Raw genomic sequence first — 19,592 nt, forward strand, 5'->3', positions numbered from 1 at the left:
TGCCCCTCCTCCTCCTCAGGCTCCTCTATCTTTAGCCACGCCAGCTCCAGGATTACAGTGCGCAGTGTGCACGGACAGCTCCACGGTGCTGCTCGGCTTAGCTCTTGTTCTGCCATTGTTTCGCGTGACTGTCTCGGCAGAAACCTTCAAAACAAGCCCAAAAGAGCAGTAATGGACGAATGACAACAGGCTTGTCTACGGTGCTCCATCCCCGACAACAGATCCAGGATGCTGCTGCTCTCCAACCCGCGATGGGCTAGTGCTGGCCGGGCCTCGCTCCTGCTTGTAGCCGCGGTGCTGCTCCATGTCACCTCAGCAAGTCTCGAAGGTAAATACAAACCCCTGATCCACTATTTTACTAACAGGGTTGGAACATTTAGCCACTTAGCACTTGGAAACCTAATCTCCGGGGGCTTTCTTATTTGTTCTTCTTGGCTGTCAAGGATTCAGACAGGTTTTGCAACTTAAAAGTCAGCATTTGCTTGAGTATGCTAGAGATGGAGAAGGGAAATAAGAAGTAAACGGTTAACAGGCTACACAAACACAGGCTTTATCCCTCATTTATTTTTATTTTTTAATATGATATTGTAAAAAGTCAGATTTCTTTTTCTTTTTTTTATTGTAATTCCATAACATCAAGACTGATCTCAAAATGCAGACACAGAAATATGTAGATTTTTGACAAATCACTGGCCATTGCCTAAGTGAAATGCTTTATTCAGTGTAACTAAATACATTATAATCAGAGGAATAGTGTATTACTTTGCATTATTTCCATATTCATTTTGAGTCCCATAACAGACCTAAAAATCTCATTGAGGTCAAACTAGTTCATTTCCGTTTGATGTCATCCTGTTTGAGATTAACTTTGACATTTGCTATGTCTGGTGATGTGTCCCACCACCACGTTGGCAGAGCGTGAGTGCGTCTGAGATATGAGTATTCTGAGTGGCCTGGGGATGCTGACGTGTGAACGCAGATTATAAAATGTTACATGGCAGCAGTGGCTCACAGCTGGGGTACCATGTGCAATTCTCATACATATCAACTTGGAGAGTTAGTATTGTGGATAAGATTTAGAGCAGTTTCACCACAAGCCACATCGAATTTAGAACTATTGGGAATAGTATCTGTAGTATGTTATAGTGCTTATGCAACAGGCATGGAAACAATAGTGTGAGGTACACCTATAGACCGCAGGTGTTTTTTCTGCACATAACTTGGAATATACACACGTTTTACTTACCAATTTGACACATTTTTAAACTACTCGATACTTTGAGGGACATAATGATAACTCATCAACATGTTTGAGCAATAATGGGAACAGTTTTCTGTGTCACTGGGTCTATTGAGGTTTTGACTGTTTCTGGTTCAGTTAAATTTAGGTGAAATTTATGTTAATACTTAAGTGCTGGTTATGACCTGACATAGTCCCAGATGCTGTTTCAACCTCATTTTGTGGTTTTCTTATATTTTGCCACTCTTCAGTCCATAAACATGTCTTGTTCAGACAAGAATTAAGCCTTAAACAAGAATCATTTTATAATGGCACCACTGACTGAATATACTTTTATATTGCAGTTGCTTTGTCTTGTGTTTTGTTTTTTTTGCCTATGATGGTATTGTATATTTTAGTCACTGTTTGTAATCAATGAATCTCACAATGTCTGTAACTCATGATTTATAATCCTCATGATTTTTGATAACTCAAAAAATCATGAGGATCTCCAAATCAAAGCAAAAAACACTGACCTAATATTTTGTCCTGTATTTTGGCAGAGTATGTTTTGTTTGGCGTGACGCATGATGTTAGTTTGTATGTGGTGCTAGTATAGGACACAGCTTGTGAGTTTCGACATGTTCAGAGGTGTCACCATTCAAGCACATATGGTGTGTTAAATAACATTGTAATTCAAAATAACACATTTTACTCCTTTGGGTGCAAGACAAATCCAATACTAAACTGTACAATTGCTTATAATGATGTATAGGCTATGTAGTATATACTATGATAATCTAGTGATCAGTTGGAATTTGGTCAATTAAATACAAGGATTATTGGTGTCAAAGTGTGTGCATATAGTGCCAAATCCAGGGCTGAAGAAAATAAAATAAAAAATCTTACTTATGGTAATTGTGCATTTACAACTATAATATGTATTCTACTCCATAGTCACCTGTTGTATTTTATACCTTATAGTTTCTGCTTCCATCAAATTTAGTTTCATTGATATTAACGTTAATTCAAAGTTAATCCAAAGTGAATGTTTATTTAAGTTTACAGACTAGTTTGATTTCTTATTTATTTTAAATACTTTATGAGTGTAAACTCTACTTTTACCATTCTGGTGCTTTTCACAGCTAGCACTGCTAATTCCACATCGTGGTAGGTAGGCAATATTGACAAAATTTAGATCACAATTTTTGTTGTTGTTGTATTCTGATGATATTTGATGATATATTTGATGTCAATCCCTATGTCAATGTGTGTAAATGTATTAGTTAACATTTAATCAGTACATGTGAAATGAAAATGTACCAAAAATATTACCAGTTTATACTCTTAATTGGAACTGACCAAAAAACAAAAAAATAAAACAGTTCTTCAAAATATCTTCAAAACATTCACAATATTATCAATATTTGATAATCGACCCATGTCTACATTGTGGTACAAACTAAGGTTCTTTTATCTTATCATCTCATCTCAATAATAAGATGCAAGAGTCATTTTTTTATCTACCAAGCAAAACGCTACAACCAATATGTGCAATAGTAGTAGTAGTAGGAGGAGTAGTAGTAGTAGTAGTAGTAGTAGTATGACTAATCCATTTTTACTATTTTCTAACAAAATAAAAAATTTTGTACTTTTTTATTTTGTCAGTTACTCTCTCATGGTGTCCTGTTGTGTTGCCATGTTTAAATGCTGCTTGTGTCATTCACAAAACCTATATAGTATCACTGTGATTATTATTCTGAGAACCAGTCGCCGTGGCCTTTTCCCCACCATTAAACCTCATGTGTTTTGTCTACCCCCCCTCAGAGGAAAATGGCCCTAGCATTTTCCAATCACCTCTTATACCCTGCGGCAGAATTAGTCATCTGTGCGCAGGGGAAGCAAAATGTGCCACCATGCAATTTGAACACACCCAGAAGGACACCACAGAGTCCATGCTTCGGGGTACTGGTAATTATTTGTATCTAGAAGCTAAAAGGATTTTTCTTTCATGACTGCAAAAGCTTTTTAATCCAATAACGGGGCTAGTATCAAGTTAGTGGAGCCAATGGCTGTGCTGAAATGTGAGAGGACATGCCGCGTTGCCATGGTGAGGTGAACAGTACAAGGAAATCATCAGTAGTGACATCTGGACAGGAATGAGGAATTAACGAAGAAAATCAGGGGAGAGGGGAGAATTGTCGTGGGATGGTAATAAAATGAGATAATAAAACAAATAGAGGTGGTGTTACAAATCAATAATGTATGCTTTGAACAAGGAAGATAGGCATATTAAATATTTTCGTAGAAAATGCTGAAATGCTAGTTTTTCTAAGGTTGGTAAATATTGGAAGCTACACTGGGTGATGCTGACAAAAATGTATATTTTTTAAGTATTACAATAACAATAATAAAAGATATTCAGGCGATGCAGAAGAAATGTGCTTCAGTGTTTCTTTACGAATTAGTTGAGTTTGTCATATGTTATTGTTATGTGCGAGTATGTGAAAGAACTCACAGAAGTGCAGAAATCAGCACAGGTGTGTGTGTGTGTGTATATATATATATATATATATATATATATATATATATATATATATATATATATATATAATCATTAAATTTATTTGAAAGTTACTTTGAAAATATGCATCTCTCAACTGTCCAATCAACTGTTATTTCAATTGCGGTTCCTTTCCCTTAATTACCGTCTGCAAAAAATACTAATGTCACAAAATATAAATATAATTTGCCTACTTATTTCACAGCGAAGTAATAAAATGGTGATGATATGTAAAAGAGCTATTTGACTATTCTCCTGCCTTCTCAAGATAGAATATTAGGTTCTAGCAGTGGCAGTATTAGTAGATGTTATTTAAATAAATGTATTTTAACCCTTCATTTTGCCAACTACTTTATTCACAAAGCTTTTAGAAGAGATGCAGTTTAAGCCTGACAGATGTTATTAGTGGTTTTAAATGACTGTGTTGGACCAATGGTGCGGTCGCTAAAGCATGAGGATTTACAGTAGTTTGTGGAAACCATGCCATCTGTTGACCATGTGCGTCAGCCTAGAAAAGACGTATGGATGTTGTCATTGATCTGCCCCATTGTGGTCCATGACAGGAAAGTAAGTCGCTTTTTCTAAAGACAGTGGTACTATGCCTCATGGTGTCGTTGACAAAATAAAAGAAAATACATGAACCACGCAAGGGCAATTTTAAAAGTCTTGATAATCGGCTTCTTCAGCGCAGGCATCATGTCCTAGCTGCATCACTTATTGACTGAGCGCAACTTTTGTTTGCTATGGACCTTGTATGACTGAGGGATAACAGAAGTCCAACTTAAGGGTGGGGAGTCTAGCACCTATTTTTCTCACGGAAATGCTATTGTTTTGTCTGTAAAATGTATCTATCATGTATTTATTCAGTTGCTTGAAAAACATGTACTCTTACTGTGAGCAGGCATGCCTATCAATAGATCTTACTTCTGACTTAACGTTATTCTTGTCTCAGTGGAGTTATGTTTAATACCATACTGTAAAACATGACAGCCAAATTCGTAACATCCGCTGAGACGGGCAGGTAGAAGACCATACATTTGTTACTTTTAGTTTACGGCGCTAAAACGATTTGTTGAATGTCTGTCATATTTTTCTCCAACTTTTTCCTACCACCTTCCTATTGCCTTTGTACTATTGTCTTTTATACCTGCATGTTGTGCTGTTCCATGCTAATGATAATGACACTGTAATTATTCTGTGTGTAATGGCTCCACTCATCAATGTGTGACACAACAGGTCACTGAAGCACAACAGACGGGCTCACACAGATAAAGATCCACAATGAAAAACACAGCTCTGGTTTCTAGCACTTCCTCTTTCACATAGGTGCACACTGCTGTCGGGTGGTGTGAAATCATAGTCCATTTACATTGCACCAAGCTGGGAAGGCTGCTATAGCTGCACATAGGCTGAAGGCTACACCCAGGGCTGCTATTGCTACACCCAGACTGGAGGCTACACTCAGGGCTGCTATGACTGCACACAGGCTGGAGGCTACACCCAGGGCTGCTATGTCTACGCCCAGGGTGGAATCTACCCTCAGGGCTGCTATGACTGTAACAAGGCAGGGGCTACACACAGGGCTGCCACTGCTACATCCTTACCTTTATTTTCAGACTGCAGGCTAAAACTGGTCCTGGTACAAAATGAGTTAGGTACCATGTTAGTTGATGACAGCCATATTTTTATCATTTAATATCTATTTTTCTTGAATTCTCACATGGAATGAAATATCTTGTTGTACAATAAGTAAACATTAGAAACCTTAGAGGGACAAAAGCAGTAGTAACGAAACTAGTGACTCAAGACTAATTTTATTTGATTCAGTGCAGTTAGTAAATAGTGCAATTATAGACACCAAAAATAATTGTTAAGTCATCCTGACCCATATGTAAACAAAACTTAATAATCCTTAAAACTTAATAATTTACGTCAAAGGTGGCATCATACATGATAGCCTTTTGATGAATGTCGTGCATCATATTATGGCTGAATCCAAACACAGCGGTGGCTATTCCACTGCTTCCACTTGATTTGGAGTGGCTCACTTCCTGTCTGCCTGGGCCAAACAGGAAATGGCTACAATGGAAAAACAAACGCCACATTGTCCTACATTGCTTGTGCAATAGGGCTGTGTATGATTAACAAAAATCAAAATTGCAGTTTGAATGGTTGCAATTAGAAAAAGTACCAGATACAGATATAAGTTCAGTTGTAGTTATCACTTCAGATATCTGTTCTTCTTGATGTGTTTAAAATGTGGAGTTATTATTATGAACTATTAATTAAAAAGCTATTCATAAACAGGATACTTCTCCAATCCCAAATATTTTTCCGTGTGCTGTGTAACATGGAGAGAATAGCTCAAGGAAGTTGTTGATTCAAATATTGCATAATCAACTTTAATTTATTTTGTTTTGAATTGTGTGTGCGGGAGTGTGATGTGAGAACGCGCCTGCCAGCACACAGCCCTGGCAACAGCAGCAGCATGTGGTGAAGAAAGTAATTTTCACCCCAGCAATGTTCTTGAGTTACATAACAGTCGTCACACCCACACAAAATACATTGATATTTAATATTATTTGATTTGTTTAGTCATAAAGGTCAACGTTTTTGTCTTTTTTGGCATCTTTGTTGTGGAGTATTTCTGATTAAAGAGTCATTAGCACTGGCCGTGTGTGGGAGGTATTGACGAAAGGTTGCTTCTTACTGCGACTTGACATTCAATTCATTAGCAGCTTTTAGTTTTTCCATGTAGTGGCATCTTCCATTTTGTGTTTCATATGAATCAGACAAGATAATATATTCCATTCATACATTTGCCTTATATTGAAGTACTTCCTTCTTGTGTGTGCACCTTTCTTCCAACTCTTAACGAACCAGAGGCTCATTGTGATTCATAAGGTAAGTGAGGAATAACTTTGGAACACTGCAAACTGCTTAAATTAATCTATGTTTTAAATTTTTTTCAAGATTGTCAAAATCAGGTACAGCTACTTTTTTTTTTTTTTCTTCCAAATAAGTTTCATTTTATCTAAGAAGAGTCCTTGAGTATTGCTCCAGACAGTTGACTGGAAGAAAAATTAATCTTAGCTGTAAAAACGTGAATTTTCTCTAGTCCACGTGCTGGTTAAGGCAGGGACAGAATGCCACATGTATCAAACATCAATCCACACACAACTCATCAGCCGTACGCTCATAAACCTTTCCGGTGTACTATTTCTGACAAAGATCAAAAGGAGAAGCTGTACTTTTACATTGGAGAGGAGAATAGATGTACTGGGTGGATATAAATAGACTGTGCAGTTAAGCTGGAGTGAGCGAAATGAGAAGAACTAATTGAACTGATAAATCTTGACTGCTGCGATATTGGAGGGGCGTCTTTGGCACGTGGACCTCTCAACTCCCACAGTGATAGTTTAACACGTCAAGAAGTTGATGAAAAGCCAGTAAGTTATTTTATCAATATGGTATCTGATGATGATACAGAATTGAAGTGGATCAACTGTTGTTTCCTTTTTTCCAGGCAGAATTCAAATTTTCATGTAAGAATTTAATTACATAGAGTTAGTAGTTGCAACGCTTGACCTTGACCTTTGTTATAATATGCCCCAGAGTAAATTGTGATTTTGAATAGCTTGCCGTACCTGTCAGTTGTTTGATCCTCAGCTAAGCCTGTAAACAAATGTTATCAGTATTAGGATGTCAATAAGGCTCCATGCTTTCTGTACCCCATGACCTTTCCTACATTAAATTTGAATTATTTCCTTTTACACCGGCCAACAGCAGTAATATGTGTACTGCATTGACTGTGTTATGCTTACTCTTGTCCATACATTTTGCAGCTATTATAAGTACTCTAATGTTTCCATATTTTTTTCCTTTAACACCTTCTAGCAATTTCTTCCCTATATCTTCCTTTTTTTCATAACATTTTGTCAGAGTTGCATTTTTGTATTATGAAAATAGCACAAATAATCTCCCAGAATATTGCTGTAAAACTTTATTAAACAATTCCAATCAAATCCTGTTTTTCTAACCTCATGACACCTTCTGGGAGCTAAAGGCAGCTTGGACACCCACTGAGCTGTTCTCCTGAAGCTGTCCTGCTGCGCTGTACTGCTGCTCTGATTATCCACTCTGTGAACCTGTGCCAGTACCTCCACTCTGACCCATTTCCCTCTATCCTGTGTATGCGTTTTAAAATACTTTGAGCTTTCGGAACGTCTGCCCAAGCATCAATAATCAGGTCAACTGCTCTTCAACCTGATTGTACCACATGTCGTTAATGAGAGGTTTTTACAATAGGCTGAGATGTACTGCACACAGTTACAAGGATCAAAGAGGTTTTATTATCTTAAAGCCAGCCAGACATAATACCAATTGCTTTTAAAAATTGCTAAATCTAACACAGCCATACTTTAAATCCTTTTCCTGTTAAAGTGTTATTTTAAAATATAGTTTGAACATAGTTTTTATGTTGGAAATGTGATTGTGAGCTTTGATGTACTGTTTGTTTTGAATATATTATTATTGAAATGTTATAATGCAGTATCTATGAGATGACATGCTTAAAAAAATATCATTAGGTTGCTGATAATTATAATAATTTTGGAAACCTAAAACTGTGATTTATGTTGAATCATGACTTTCTTGTTTATTGTTGTTTAGTGCTTTATTTCTCTTGGATAAAAAGCTAATTATGGATGTTACCAGTGCACAACATTTTCTATGTAAAATTAAAATTCAACCAGTGGGGTAACTTTAACATTTTTGTGAAGAGAAAACTTGCCCACTTTCATACAGTTTCATACTAATAGTTACTTTCATTTTGTTTCTTTTGTCATAGCTGTTCCCAGATGCCCTTCCCGTATAGACTGTGCCAAAGCGGGACGACACTTCTGCCGGACTGGCTCCTCCAAGTGTGGTCCCTGTCTCTACGCCCTGGAAGAGAACGATGAGGAGCTCTGCGTACCTCGGAAAAAACACCATCAAAAACATGTAAAAGGTATCTAATGCAGTATATTCTTAACAGTATATTCTCAATCTCCATGTTCATTGTAGGTCCTTCATGTTTTCCAGTTTGAAGCTCTTTAAATTCTATTGTTGTCTAAAGGCTGTTTTATAGTTCCCCACAAGACAACTCAATTAACCTATCATGCCATTATTAACCATAATCATAGTTTTCATTAACGTATTTAAAATAATTATTGGCTCACAGTCTGGAAATTTAAATTGGTCACATGCTCTAATGATAGATAACAAACCTGTCATGAGCGAGCGCAATATTTGTCCAGTATTATAAATGATATTTGCTTGCACTATAAATCTTGTGTGTGCACTTCTAACTTGCTTTTCCCAACTCCAGTTTATACATTTTATGATTGCAGGGCCACAGTAAAATATAACCTGTACAGTTCACTGAAAATTGCCCAAAAAAAAACAGTTTTCCTCTTGAATTTAGACCAAGCACAATTCAAATCATTTGGCCAGCTGTAAAATAAAAAAATATATTTTACATTTTTAACATGTAGCCAAATCATGTTAATGGGCAAGCAAATTTGAAATTTTTGTGATGTTAATCTTGATTCTTTCTTCAGTTAGGCCTGTCACAATAATTACTAAATCGACTCATTGTCCAATGAAGGCTGGAACTATATATTTTTGAGTTTAATATTTATTGCGTGCAACAAATTCTTTGCAATAATGTGGAGAGTTTTGTTATTTTAGTTTAACTCAATACGATTTGAGCTTTGGAGCGTTGAATACTTAGTTATTTATTTGTTGCAGCTCGGGCCCTTTAATTATAGATACTCTTTCTTTAAAAAAATATTCTCTGAGATTATTCTGCTTTATTGTTACTGTGTCAGTGGCATAAAGTTGTTTCAGTATTATCGCTTATTGTTATATTTCTCTTTAGCAGTGGTAGCAATATCGCATTTCAAAAAAAAAAATATATATATATATATATATATATATATATATATATATACACATACATATATATATATATATATATATATATATATATATATATATATATATATATATATATATATATATATATATATATATATATATATACATACACACACACATATATCCTTAATACCCTTCCCTCTCTAACGTATTGATTTGTCTGCTCCGCCATCCATCTTGGCTTGACCCCTTTTATGTTTTTCTGTTGTCATTGTTTCCACTCCCTTCTCACCTATGCTGTTTCCTTCCTCCACTTGCTGCGGTCTTTTTTCTGCTGATCTACTTTTTCTTAATCCTCCCACACACTGGCACGTCCTGCCCCCACACATCGGGCCTTTAATCACTTAGATGACATGCCCTTGGTCACAATTTGACTCTATTCCACGACAAGAGTGCTAAGCTGGCAATAATTTGACAAAAAAAAGAAAAAAAAAATCTAAAATTGACACAAAATGTGATATTTTTTTAATTGTTTTTTTGTTTAGTTTTTTTTCCCCCTCAGATTCCTTACTATTGTGAATATACATTTGTTTCAGGGTTTGATACATTTGGTTCTGGGTTTGACATTGCAAAATCATTCAAGTGTTTGTAGTGCTTCTGGTTTGATTTATGTGTGTAACTTTGTGTATTTTGTGTGCACTTACTCCATCACCTAATCCTCTTTCACATCATCTCTTTGCACAGAACTGCTTATGCATGTTGGTGTCTGCAGGATTAATAATTGAAATGACTTTGCAACACGGAGAGGCTACAGTGTGAACTTGGCACAGGATTTTGACCTGACCAGAAGTAAACATAAGAAAGGCAATGAGAGCGGTGTGGCTACGACTAAAGCTAATTCTGCAAAGTGGCACATGTTTATGGAGAGTGGATTTATAGTTTTGTTCATGGCTGGACATCTTCAGTGATGCAGAGAGTTTGGGTCAGCTCATAGTCGCTCTTTGCTGCTCTGCTAAGCTCCATAAGCGGTTACATAAACGGTGTCCGCATGGCAACAGCACGGTCACACTCAAAAACATGAGCTTGTTAATTCGCCTAGCGTCTGATGGCATGCACTGTATAATAATGTGATACTACTGAAGAGGACATGCTAAATGAAGACATCTTGCTTTTATTGGAAACAATATAGAATGGGAGGAGGTTATGTTATTGGTCTAGCATGGAAAAATGATCAGAGGATATGAAAGCAATTGGGTGTAGACAGCGGCGAGTATCACACATACTAAATGCAATTAATTTTGTTGTTATAGAGGTAAGAGCTCATAACAGCTTCCTTATGTAATTAGTTATAGTGTATGTGTGCTGGCTTATGGAAAATAGCAAATGACTGTTGTTTAGTTTAATAGATTGAAAAAAAAAAAGAAATGAAAATATGAAACATCTTCTGTTTTCTGTTATGTGGCATCCGGGTGTGTCTGGAGCCAAGACTACAAATTAGATATTTCTCTTAGACGCTCAGTTAAATTCCATATCGCATTCAGCTCTAAAGATTTTAAAGTTGCTATGGTTGCGACTACAAGGCCAGTTTCTTAAGCCCTTTTATTCAATATTTTATTGCACGTCAGTGGATCTCAAAGTCACAGTAGATGTTGCTGATTACTTTATATTACCATATTTCGTTTTCTGTGATAGCATAAAATGAGTTAATCACTAAAATATAAACATGTCCGTGTAGACCCTCAGTCGTCCAGGTCTGATCCATCAATTTCAGACTCAATTTCAGTATTAAGAAATGGCTTGATACTCGATACCAATTTCAATATCACAATGAAAACTTTTATAGACAAAATTATAGAATTTTCTTTAGAGTTACCATGCCGTCTTATAGTATCCATTTTCTATACCAATGTTGGTATCAATTTGTAGTTGGGTATGATTTTTTTTTTTAAACAACCCTACCTAGTACTATAAATATATGATTACCTATATAGTTCTTACATTTCACAAGGTTAAAATCTCCCATTAATTACCTGTAAACGGTTGTCTAACTGATGATAGTGAATTGTAGCAAGGAAATATAGTTGGTCTTAGCCCTCAGTTCTTAAATACTATACATTTATTAGGCCTATATACTTTTCTCACACACTGTTATATGGCCCTCATCAAACTATTTTACCATCTCCCATAAATTGTAGGTAATGATACAGAGCAGTCATTTACCTGGAGGAGGAACATGCTGCTATTTGCTATTGAGGTGGGTGCTCCCGTTGGTAAACACACTATGCCTTGGAGCAGTGTTCTTTGTTCTGACCATGAACTTACAATCTTAGATGTGCACAAGTGGGACTATCCCTGTGCATTTCTTATGGACTCAAAGACGGACCTATGCAATGTCAACAATGGTCACTCCAAAATGTTACATCATGTTTCAACACAATACATTTATAGGTGCCCCAAAATAATCTATTCTATATGTATGTATATTAGAGCCTTTAGTCATATAGTCAATCAATTGGTCAGTGGTGTCTTAGTCAACCAAAATTTGTATTACTCGACTAATTACTTTATTTAGATTATAAGGATTTATATGGGACAACAGCAGAAAAGTCTGGAGTTTTTTTTTATATTTATGTGTAAAAAGGCAAATTAAACTCAGGATTCACAAATTTTATCTTTATGTAAATACATTGTTTTGCAGTACTTTTTTTCTGAATAAATAGTTGTTGCAAGCATGAAGTTACATAGAGATACATAGAGATACATAACCCCACCACACCCCTTTTCCAGTCAACTAATCAATCGGCAGGACCAATAATTTCGACTTCAGCACTAATATGATTTTTAGTCAGGCATTGTCACAGTAAATAAGTCATACTTTTGTCACCTTTCCAGCCATTCTAGTCACAACAATATACATTTACAATATCCTGTTAATATTACTCATTACTTATTTTTTTTTCGTAAAAAGTACTGAGTATGATCAATTGGGGCAGTTCAACTGAGGGTCTGAGAGCCAATAAAAATTGGTCTGCTTGCCACATTTGGCCCCCGGGCCATAGTTTGGACACCACTGCTCTAGACAATAGAATGCAATTTTCAAAAAAATCTTTAATGTTACCTATTGGCTCTGATACAGATCACGATCACACCAAAACTATTCCCTGACCAAAACTATTTCCTGAAGATTTCTGTGACTTTTTTCAGTAAAGATACTTGTTTAAATGAGTATCTGTCTAGTCCCGATACCAGTTTTATTGTTAATTATAGTGTGGGTGACAACAATACTGGTTATCCTCTATGTTGAAAGTAATTGCTCACCAAGACTTTGATATGTCAGACATATGGCATGTTGACATAATTAAAAACTTGTGATGCTGGCTGTTGCTATATAAACAAAAATATTATCAGATGTGGAAACAATATTGCATAAATAAGTATTATTAGCCAAAACACGCTTAAACTGTATTTTTTGATTGATCCTGGTTGATCCTGGTTGTACTTTTCTGGACAATATATTTCTATTTACTCAAGGCAGTGCAGGTAGAAATGCATAACTGCTGATTGACCTCTGACTCATAATCTGATAAACAGCATACTTTACAAAGTATAGACAGTGGTCATCCATTTACTAAATTTACAAATTCATATGTTTTGCCACTATTACAAAATCAGTCACTGTATAATATATTTAGCTGTTTTGGTTTAATTTTGTTTGTCAATGTGTGAGACTAAAAGCTGTGAACTTCAGCAATATCAAAATAGTGCAGCCATTGTGCAAATGACCACTAGAGGGCGGTGATTTAACTGGAGAACCATTAAGGTTGTTAGAAGATTCTCAAGTAGAATAGAATTTGCTCACCAAGGTTATGCATATTATATTATGAATACTAACAAGTACTTTCCGCAATGATAATGCAGTTGCTTTAGTTGCTACCACTGCAATGCCATCAAACAAAGTTGCCTTGAGGAACCTACTTACAATGTATTATAAAAATAACTCCTTTTATATTTTAAAGTTCAGTTTATTCAGAACAGAAAGATGTCTGTATAATCACTTAGTCATCCAGGTATGGCCTATAGTAAAAGAAAAATTCTATTCTGTCAACAGTTGACAGATAAAAAATTTTATTTATTAGTTAAGTTTGCATTTGTTAGTAGTGGCTCGTTCACCTCCGGGCACATCTCTAGAGGTTATAGGTCATTATCATGGAAGTGACAAGACACAGGACACAGGAGGGGTGTGTACGATTAGCTACGCTGCATCAAAATGCACACATACTCACATTTACTGCTATTTCGAATGTGTGAAGGATTTACTTAGTGTTACATATTATTTTCATTGACCCATTTTAAGGAAATATCTATTTTAAAATGCCTAATATTGTATGTTTACTTATAGGCTACAACGTTAACACTAGGCAAAAAAAACAGTGTTCCTATTTGATTCTTATTTAGGCACCATTTTAACCCAAAAAGAAAACTAAATAAAATTTAAAAAAGTATTTCATTGTGTTGTAATAATGGTCAATGGATTGTGATAGTTGAAACTAAATTAGCTTATTTTTCCCCTCAGATGAGTACTCGAAAACTATAGTAAAACAGCTTTTGCATTATCATATCAACTTACTCTTCTTTTCAGCGTAATTATCTGTTTCGGGCCAAAACTTTATAACAAACACCAACACTAAATCTGTCATCACTAACTGCAGTACCTAACTCATTCCTGGCAGCTCTGTGGGAGTTCGCACCCACCTACAACGTACAGATGGTGCGCCCCGCCTCCACAGACACCTGCTATGGAGCACACTAAATGGCCATTAGTAGAGGGGGGCTAAGAGGACAACAAAACATGCAGTGAAAGTGCTGGCACGTCATATTAAACATATTAGCGAAGCCAGATGGCCAGCCTTCTGCAGCCAAGTGACACTGTAAGCACTAATGTTACGTGGGAGCATGTAGGAATATGCAAATTTGCTTAACTTTAATTTCTGACACTTGATGGTTGTTTATTTAGCCATTAATTTTATTTTCATTTTAATTCCTTTGGTCTACAGTGTCAAAAGTACAGTACAAGATGCAAATGGTTTATTTTGGTCATTACGTTGTTTAATTGTTATTTCATTCACCAGATAAGACCACACAATTACAGTGACACATTGTTTTTCTTATGATGAAGATAAGTGTACTTTTACAAAATTCTTAAGCCAAGGAGTCGTGTTACATACTAACATCTCAGACCATAATAGTACTTTGATCACCTTCATTAGAAATAAGCTATGGACTCTTTTGTCAGAGCAGCAGCAGTGAAGTCACAGTTTGGCTGAAAGCTCAGACCCCCACGGTGAGTGCCCCCCATGGCCACACACATGCACCATACCCCCCCTATTGTCCTGGAGAGCTGAGGTGGGCTATAGGAATGCAGTGATCTGTCTGGACTATAGGGCTTTTAAACGCCACATTTGTATTGTCTTGGCCTTTTTACCAGCTCCCAAACAAACAACACACAGACACACTCCCTGTTCGTCATTTCAGAGACGGCTCCCTGAAAAACACATGGATGGACTCCACAGGCATGAAAAAGGCCATACAGGCGGATGCAAATGTCAAACAATAGTCAACAAGTGGCAGAAACTACTAAGCAGAGGCACACTTGCATTGATGCCCTGACACATTATAGTCATATGGGGTCAGTTTGTAAAATCTTAACCAAATCATTGTACTACTACCAAAACATTTACTACGGCAAACCCTAGCTCTATTAAATATGATACATCGTGAGTTACTGGAGATGATACACACCTACAACCTATAACTCATTCATTCTTCATCCATCATATATTTATTTGCAAATACATTGTGATGCAGTCTTGAATAGTTAAAATGTACCTACTAATACGGCCAATGTTTTCTTTCTTGAAGGTTACCCTGACCTTGATGAAGAGATCGACTACCTACACTCCGTCATTGAAAAACAGCAAGTGTCAGAAGTCAGACAAGAGCAGAAACAATCCAACCATTTTGGTAAACAACAACGTATACTTTAATACTACTTACATAAATACTTTTGTATTAAGGCTATTATAAGCAATCGGCCTGTTTTTTGTTTGTTTGTTTGTTTTTTCAGCTGCTATCTCAATCGAGTCAAATATCAGGACAACACAACCACATCCTCCACCTGCTCCCAAAGAGAAAATCTCAAAAGTCCAAACTTTCACCAAAACCCCGGTTGATGGAACTACTGCACAGCCCACTACCAGACCCACTAAACCCACCGGAGTGGAACCTCGACTAGATCCAGTAATAGTAACTCCAAATACCAGATCAGACCAAATTGTTATCAGTGAGTGCATTTCTTCCTGTTTCCTTCTGTGGAAGTTGAACATTGAACATGAAATTCCCAATCATTTTCCCATAGACTTTCCGAAAATGTTAATGCATACTTCTGTGCCTCTGACTCTGAAATAGCCAACAAAATTGTATAGTGATAATTAATTGTTTAAAGGCTAACCAACCTGTTGTTTTTGTCTTTTTTCAGTCCTGGTCTCAGTGTGTGTGGTAGGGGGGACGGTGGCAGTGATTCTGTCAGCTGTCTGTGCTGTTAAGTAAGTATCACTTTTTCCATATAGTTCCCATGTTGATGCTTTGTAAGTGTTCATTTGATTAGATTAAATAGATAGATAGGCAAGGTATAGTGGCTGCAATGTGTTTTGTAAAAGACTAAGGAGAATGGTGCCCTCTGTAGGTTACGGAGAGATTCACGCTTGACTGAGAAGGTGGACTACCCTGCATTTGGAGGAGCCACTGTCGCCCCTGTGAATGGCAATGGACCTGCAGTAAGCACACATCCCATATAATTCGTTAAAATGTTTCGCTAAATTGGTCATTCTTCCTACAAATTTATCAAAGCTAGTGAAAATTAATTTAAACTATTTTTGTCTGCAGCCTCTTGATCATACCTTGGCCCAAAACGCTCAGATGTTCCACTATCAGCATCAGAAACAGCAGATGCTCTCAATGGGGAAGTTAGTATTGCTTATCTTTATTCTGACATTTTGACACTTCCTTTTTTTTGTTTTTTTTATAATCACATTTCTTTGAATAACCTTACGCCATGTCTGTTATTTTTAAAGACAAAAGCCTGAAGCAAAAGCTGTTGACACCGACGTTACGTCAGATGAGGAAGAAGTGGGAGGAGACTTTACAGTCTACGAATGTCCCGGACTCGCTCCGGTGAGGACACTTTGGATCCTGTTGAGCCCTGATTTAGACTAGGTTTACACTAGGTTTGGTCGTTTAGTTTAGTCCTGTTTCTTCAGTATTAAGTAGTTTATTTTTATTTTGTTAAAATATAAGAGTCATTTTAGTAACTTTTTATTAAAATGTTTTAAAAACTTCTTACACAGTAGTTTGTGTAGTACAATATGTACCTTCAAAATAAGCCAGTATTATGTTAAGATAGGGCTGGGCAATATGTCAAAAAAATGAATCACATTTTTCTATCATATTGATAGATCACAATTTTCAAAAGAATTTAAATGGTCTTCAAAGTCTAAACCCTGTTCCAAACCACTTGCTTACTGACAATTGGCTATAGACCCCTGGATTAGAAATAACATCTCAGTCTCAATTAAAATATAATTATTTGCAGCCCTATTTTCAAATTTGGTAAAATGTTAAACCCCAAATGCTTTTTGTGATGTTAGGATAAATATGGTGTAGAGGATATAATTTGGTTTTAAAGGATCACATTTTTTTCTTTCATATAGTTGTCCATAGTTTGTCACATAATGATTATGTTTACACTTGCTTCTCATACATTTTTTTGTCTTTTCCGAACAGACTGGAGAAATGGAGGTGAAGAACCCTTTGTTTGATGACTCAAGTCTACCATATCAGGGCAATCACAAGTGAATGCAAAAAGAACCCACACATAAGGATGCTCATGGGATAAAACCACTTGATTTGACACTGCATGCACGATAATCAAAATTGTGGCAGAGGACATAAGCTGATTCCTGAATGTCTCCTCTCTCCCTTTACTGTCCGCTTTTTTATAAATCCACATATGTATAGTAGGTAGCTTGTTAATTTATTTCACTTTCTTGTCAATTTTAATGGTGTTTTATCTTTCTATGAATGGCATCTTTTACACTACAACAAATACCCTTATTTTTGCAGCTACTTCCAAAGAATGTGTAACAAAACCCACATAAGCTGAGAAACAGGTGTACCCCTTATACTTTTGTCATGCATTTCTGGCACTTCTCTCCTAACAGATATCCAGCAACATCCCACAAATAAACACGACCATTTATTTTATTTCTGTAGGCATTATAATGGTATATGGATTTTCTTTTAAAAGCAAGTGCTTGTCTGTTGCATGGTTTGACTGTACAGTGTTTGGAACAATGCTTCTGCCTCCTATCTTGTATTGTTGCTGGAGGAATGTAAAGTGAACTCTAAGCACTTTTAAAGCCAGATATCAGTCTATATGGTGACGGTGTGGCCAGTAAACTATCTTGTAAAATGTTTCCTTTCTCCCCCCTGTTCGCCTGTCCATCCAAAGCTAGCTTAGTGCTGCAGAATGTACATACAAAAAGAGTGAAAGCATTCACTTTTTATAGATATTTGTACACACGCACACTGAGGACTGGAAATAAAACTTTTTACCACATATCAAACTCAATGACGAATCCGTGTCCTTATTTTCTGACTTCAAACTATGTGTTTGTTGAATGGAGCACAATAGATTCACTTTGCATATTCCTAAAGCAGTATAGCAAAAGAAACCTTCAGTTCTGTCAACTGGACAAATGTTTAAAGCCACAGTATATACCTTTTTTAAGCAAAATATAGGCTAAGATGTTTTTTGTTTTTCATTGTAGTTGTGGATATTGCACTGAAAAATGTCTTTACTATGATCAATTTCTTTACTATGATCAAGCTTGCATCTCCACAAACCTGACTCTTATTTGGCCTGAAGGAAGGCCTTGTCCTGCTTGTTTCCATGGAAATGTTTTTATTTTATGCCATACAATGTATCATTCTCCATGGAGAAGGTTACGTGTGCTTCCGTATGGTTTAAAAGCAATGTAGTAAAACAAATTGCGACCTTCCTGTATAGAGCACTATTGGTAGATGTTGTAGTTCTGCCAAAACAAATGCACTTTCTCTCTCATCTTTTCAAATTGTTGATTCAAACTAAGGAGACAGTGTTATCTTTGACAATTACAGTTTTGATGATAATGTCTACACCTCCGAAACTACACCCAAAAAGTCTGCAGGTGTTGGGGGTGGTGAGAATGGACTCATGTGTGTTCCGGGAGGGGTCACTGTTCTCCGCTCGCTGGACTTCATGCTGCCAGTCATTAAAGTCTTTTGTGGGGGTCTGAACGGTGAGGGGAAGGCTCATGGGTGGGTAGAGGGTGAGGTCAAAAACACCAAGCAGGGTCGTTAAGATAGAATCAAAAAGCTATCAGAGCTGTTTGAGAGGAGGGGGGTTGTTGTTGAGAAAATGAAAAAACTAGAAAACAAAAAAAGCTACAGAAGGTCACAGTGTTCAGTATTTTACATTAACGCTACAACAATTAATTGGAATAATGTTGACTAGTCGAATATTTATTGTATTTTCATAATCATAATAATTATCTGGACTATACAGACTCTAAAAGACATTCAAAAAGATTTTAAAAGATACAGCCCAGCATAACATCACAACACAATATCAGACCATTCACTCGTCCTCTTTTTAACTCTGCAACACAAATAAATTGATTTTTGATCTGATATTTTAACAAGCAAAGTTTTCTATCATCAATGCCTAGATTGCATGGCACCGTTTCATAAATGGCAAATTAGAATAACATTTTGTTGACATTCATACTTATATTC

At 36.3% G+C, this 19,592-nt stretch overlaps 1 protein-coding gene across 1 annotated transcript; it reads left to right on the forward strand.

Moving 5' to 3' along the window:
• Positions 1-54: 54 nt before the first annotated feature.
• On the forward strand, positions 55-18,387 carry npdc1a (neural proliferation, differentiation and control, 1a). Its single transcript, XM_033976290.2, has 9 exons — positions 55-328; positions 8,632-8,790; positions 15,621-15,722; positions 15,826-16,041; positions 16,237-16,303; positions 16,444-16,534; positions 16,644-16,723; positions 16,832-16,931; positions 17,541-18,387. The coding sequence occupies exons 1-9, from the start codon at positions 229-231 to the stop codon at positions 17,610-17,612; spliced, it is 987 nt and encodes a 328-aa protein (XP_033832181.1). The 5' UTR covers positions 55-228; the 3' UTR covers positions 17,613-18,387.
• The last annotated feature ends 1,205 nt before the right edge of the window (positions 18,388-19,592 follow it).

The sequence above is a fragment of the Periophthalmus magnuspinnatus genome, chromosome 12, assembly GCF_009829125.3.
Source record: "Periophthalmus magnuspinnatus isolate fPerMag1 chromosome 12, fPerMag1.2.pri, whole genome shotgun sequence".
Lineage (NCBI taxonomy): Eukaryota > Metazoa > Chordata > Actinopteri > Gobiiformes > Gobiidae > Periophthalmus > Periophthalmus magnuspinnatus.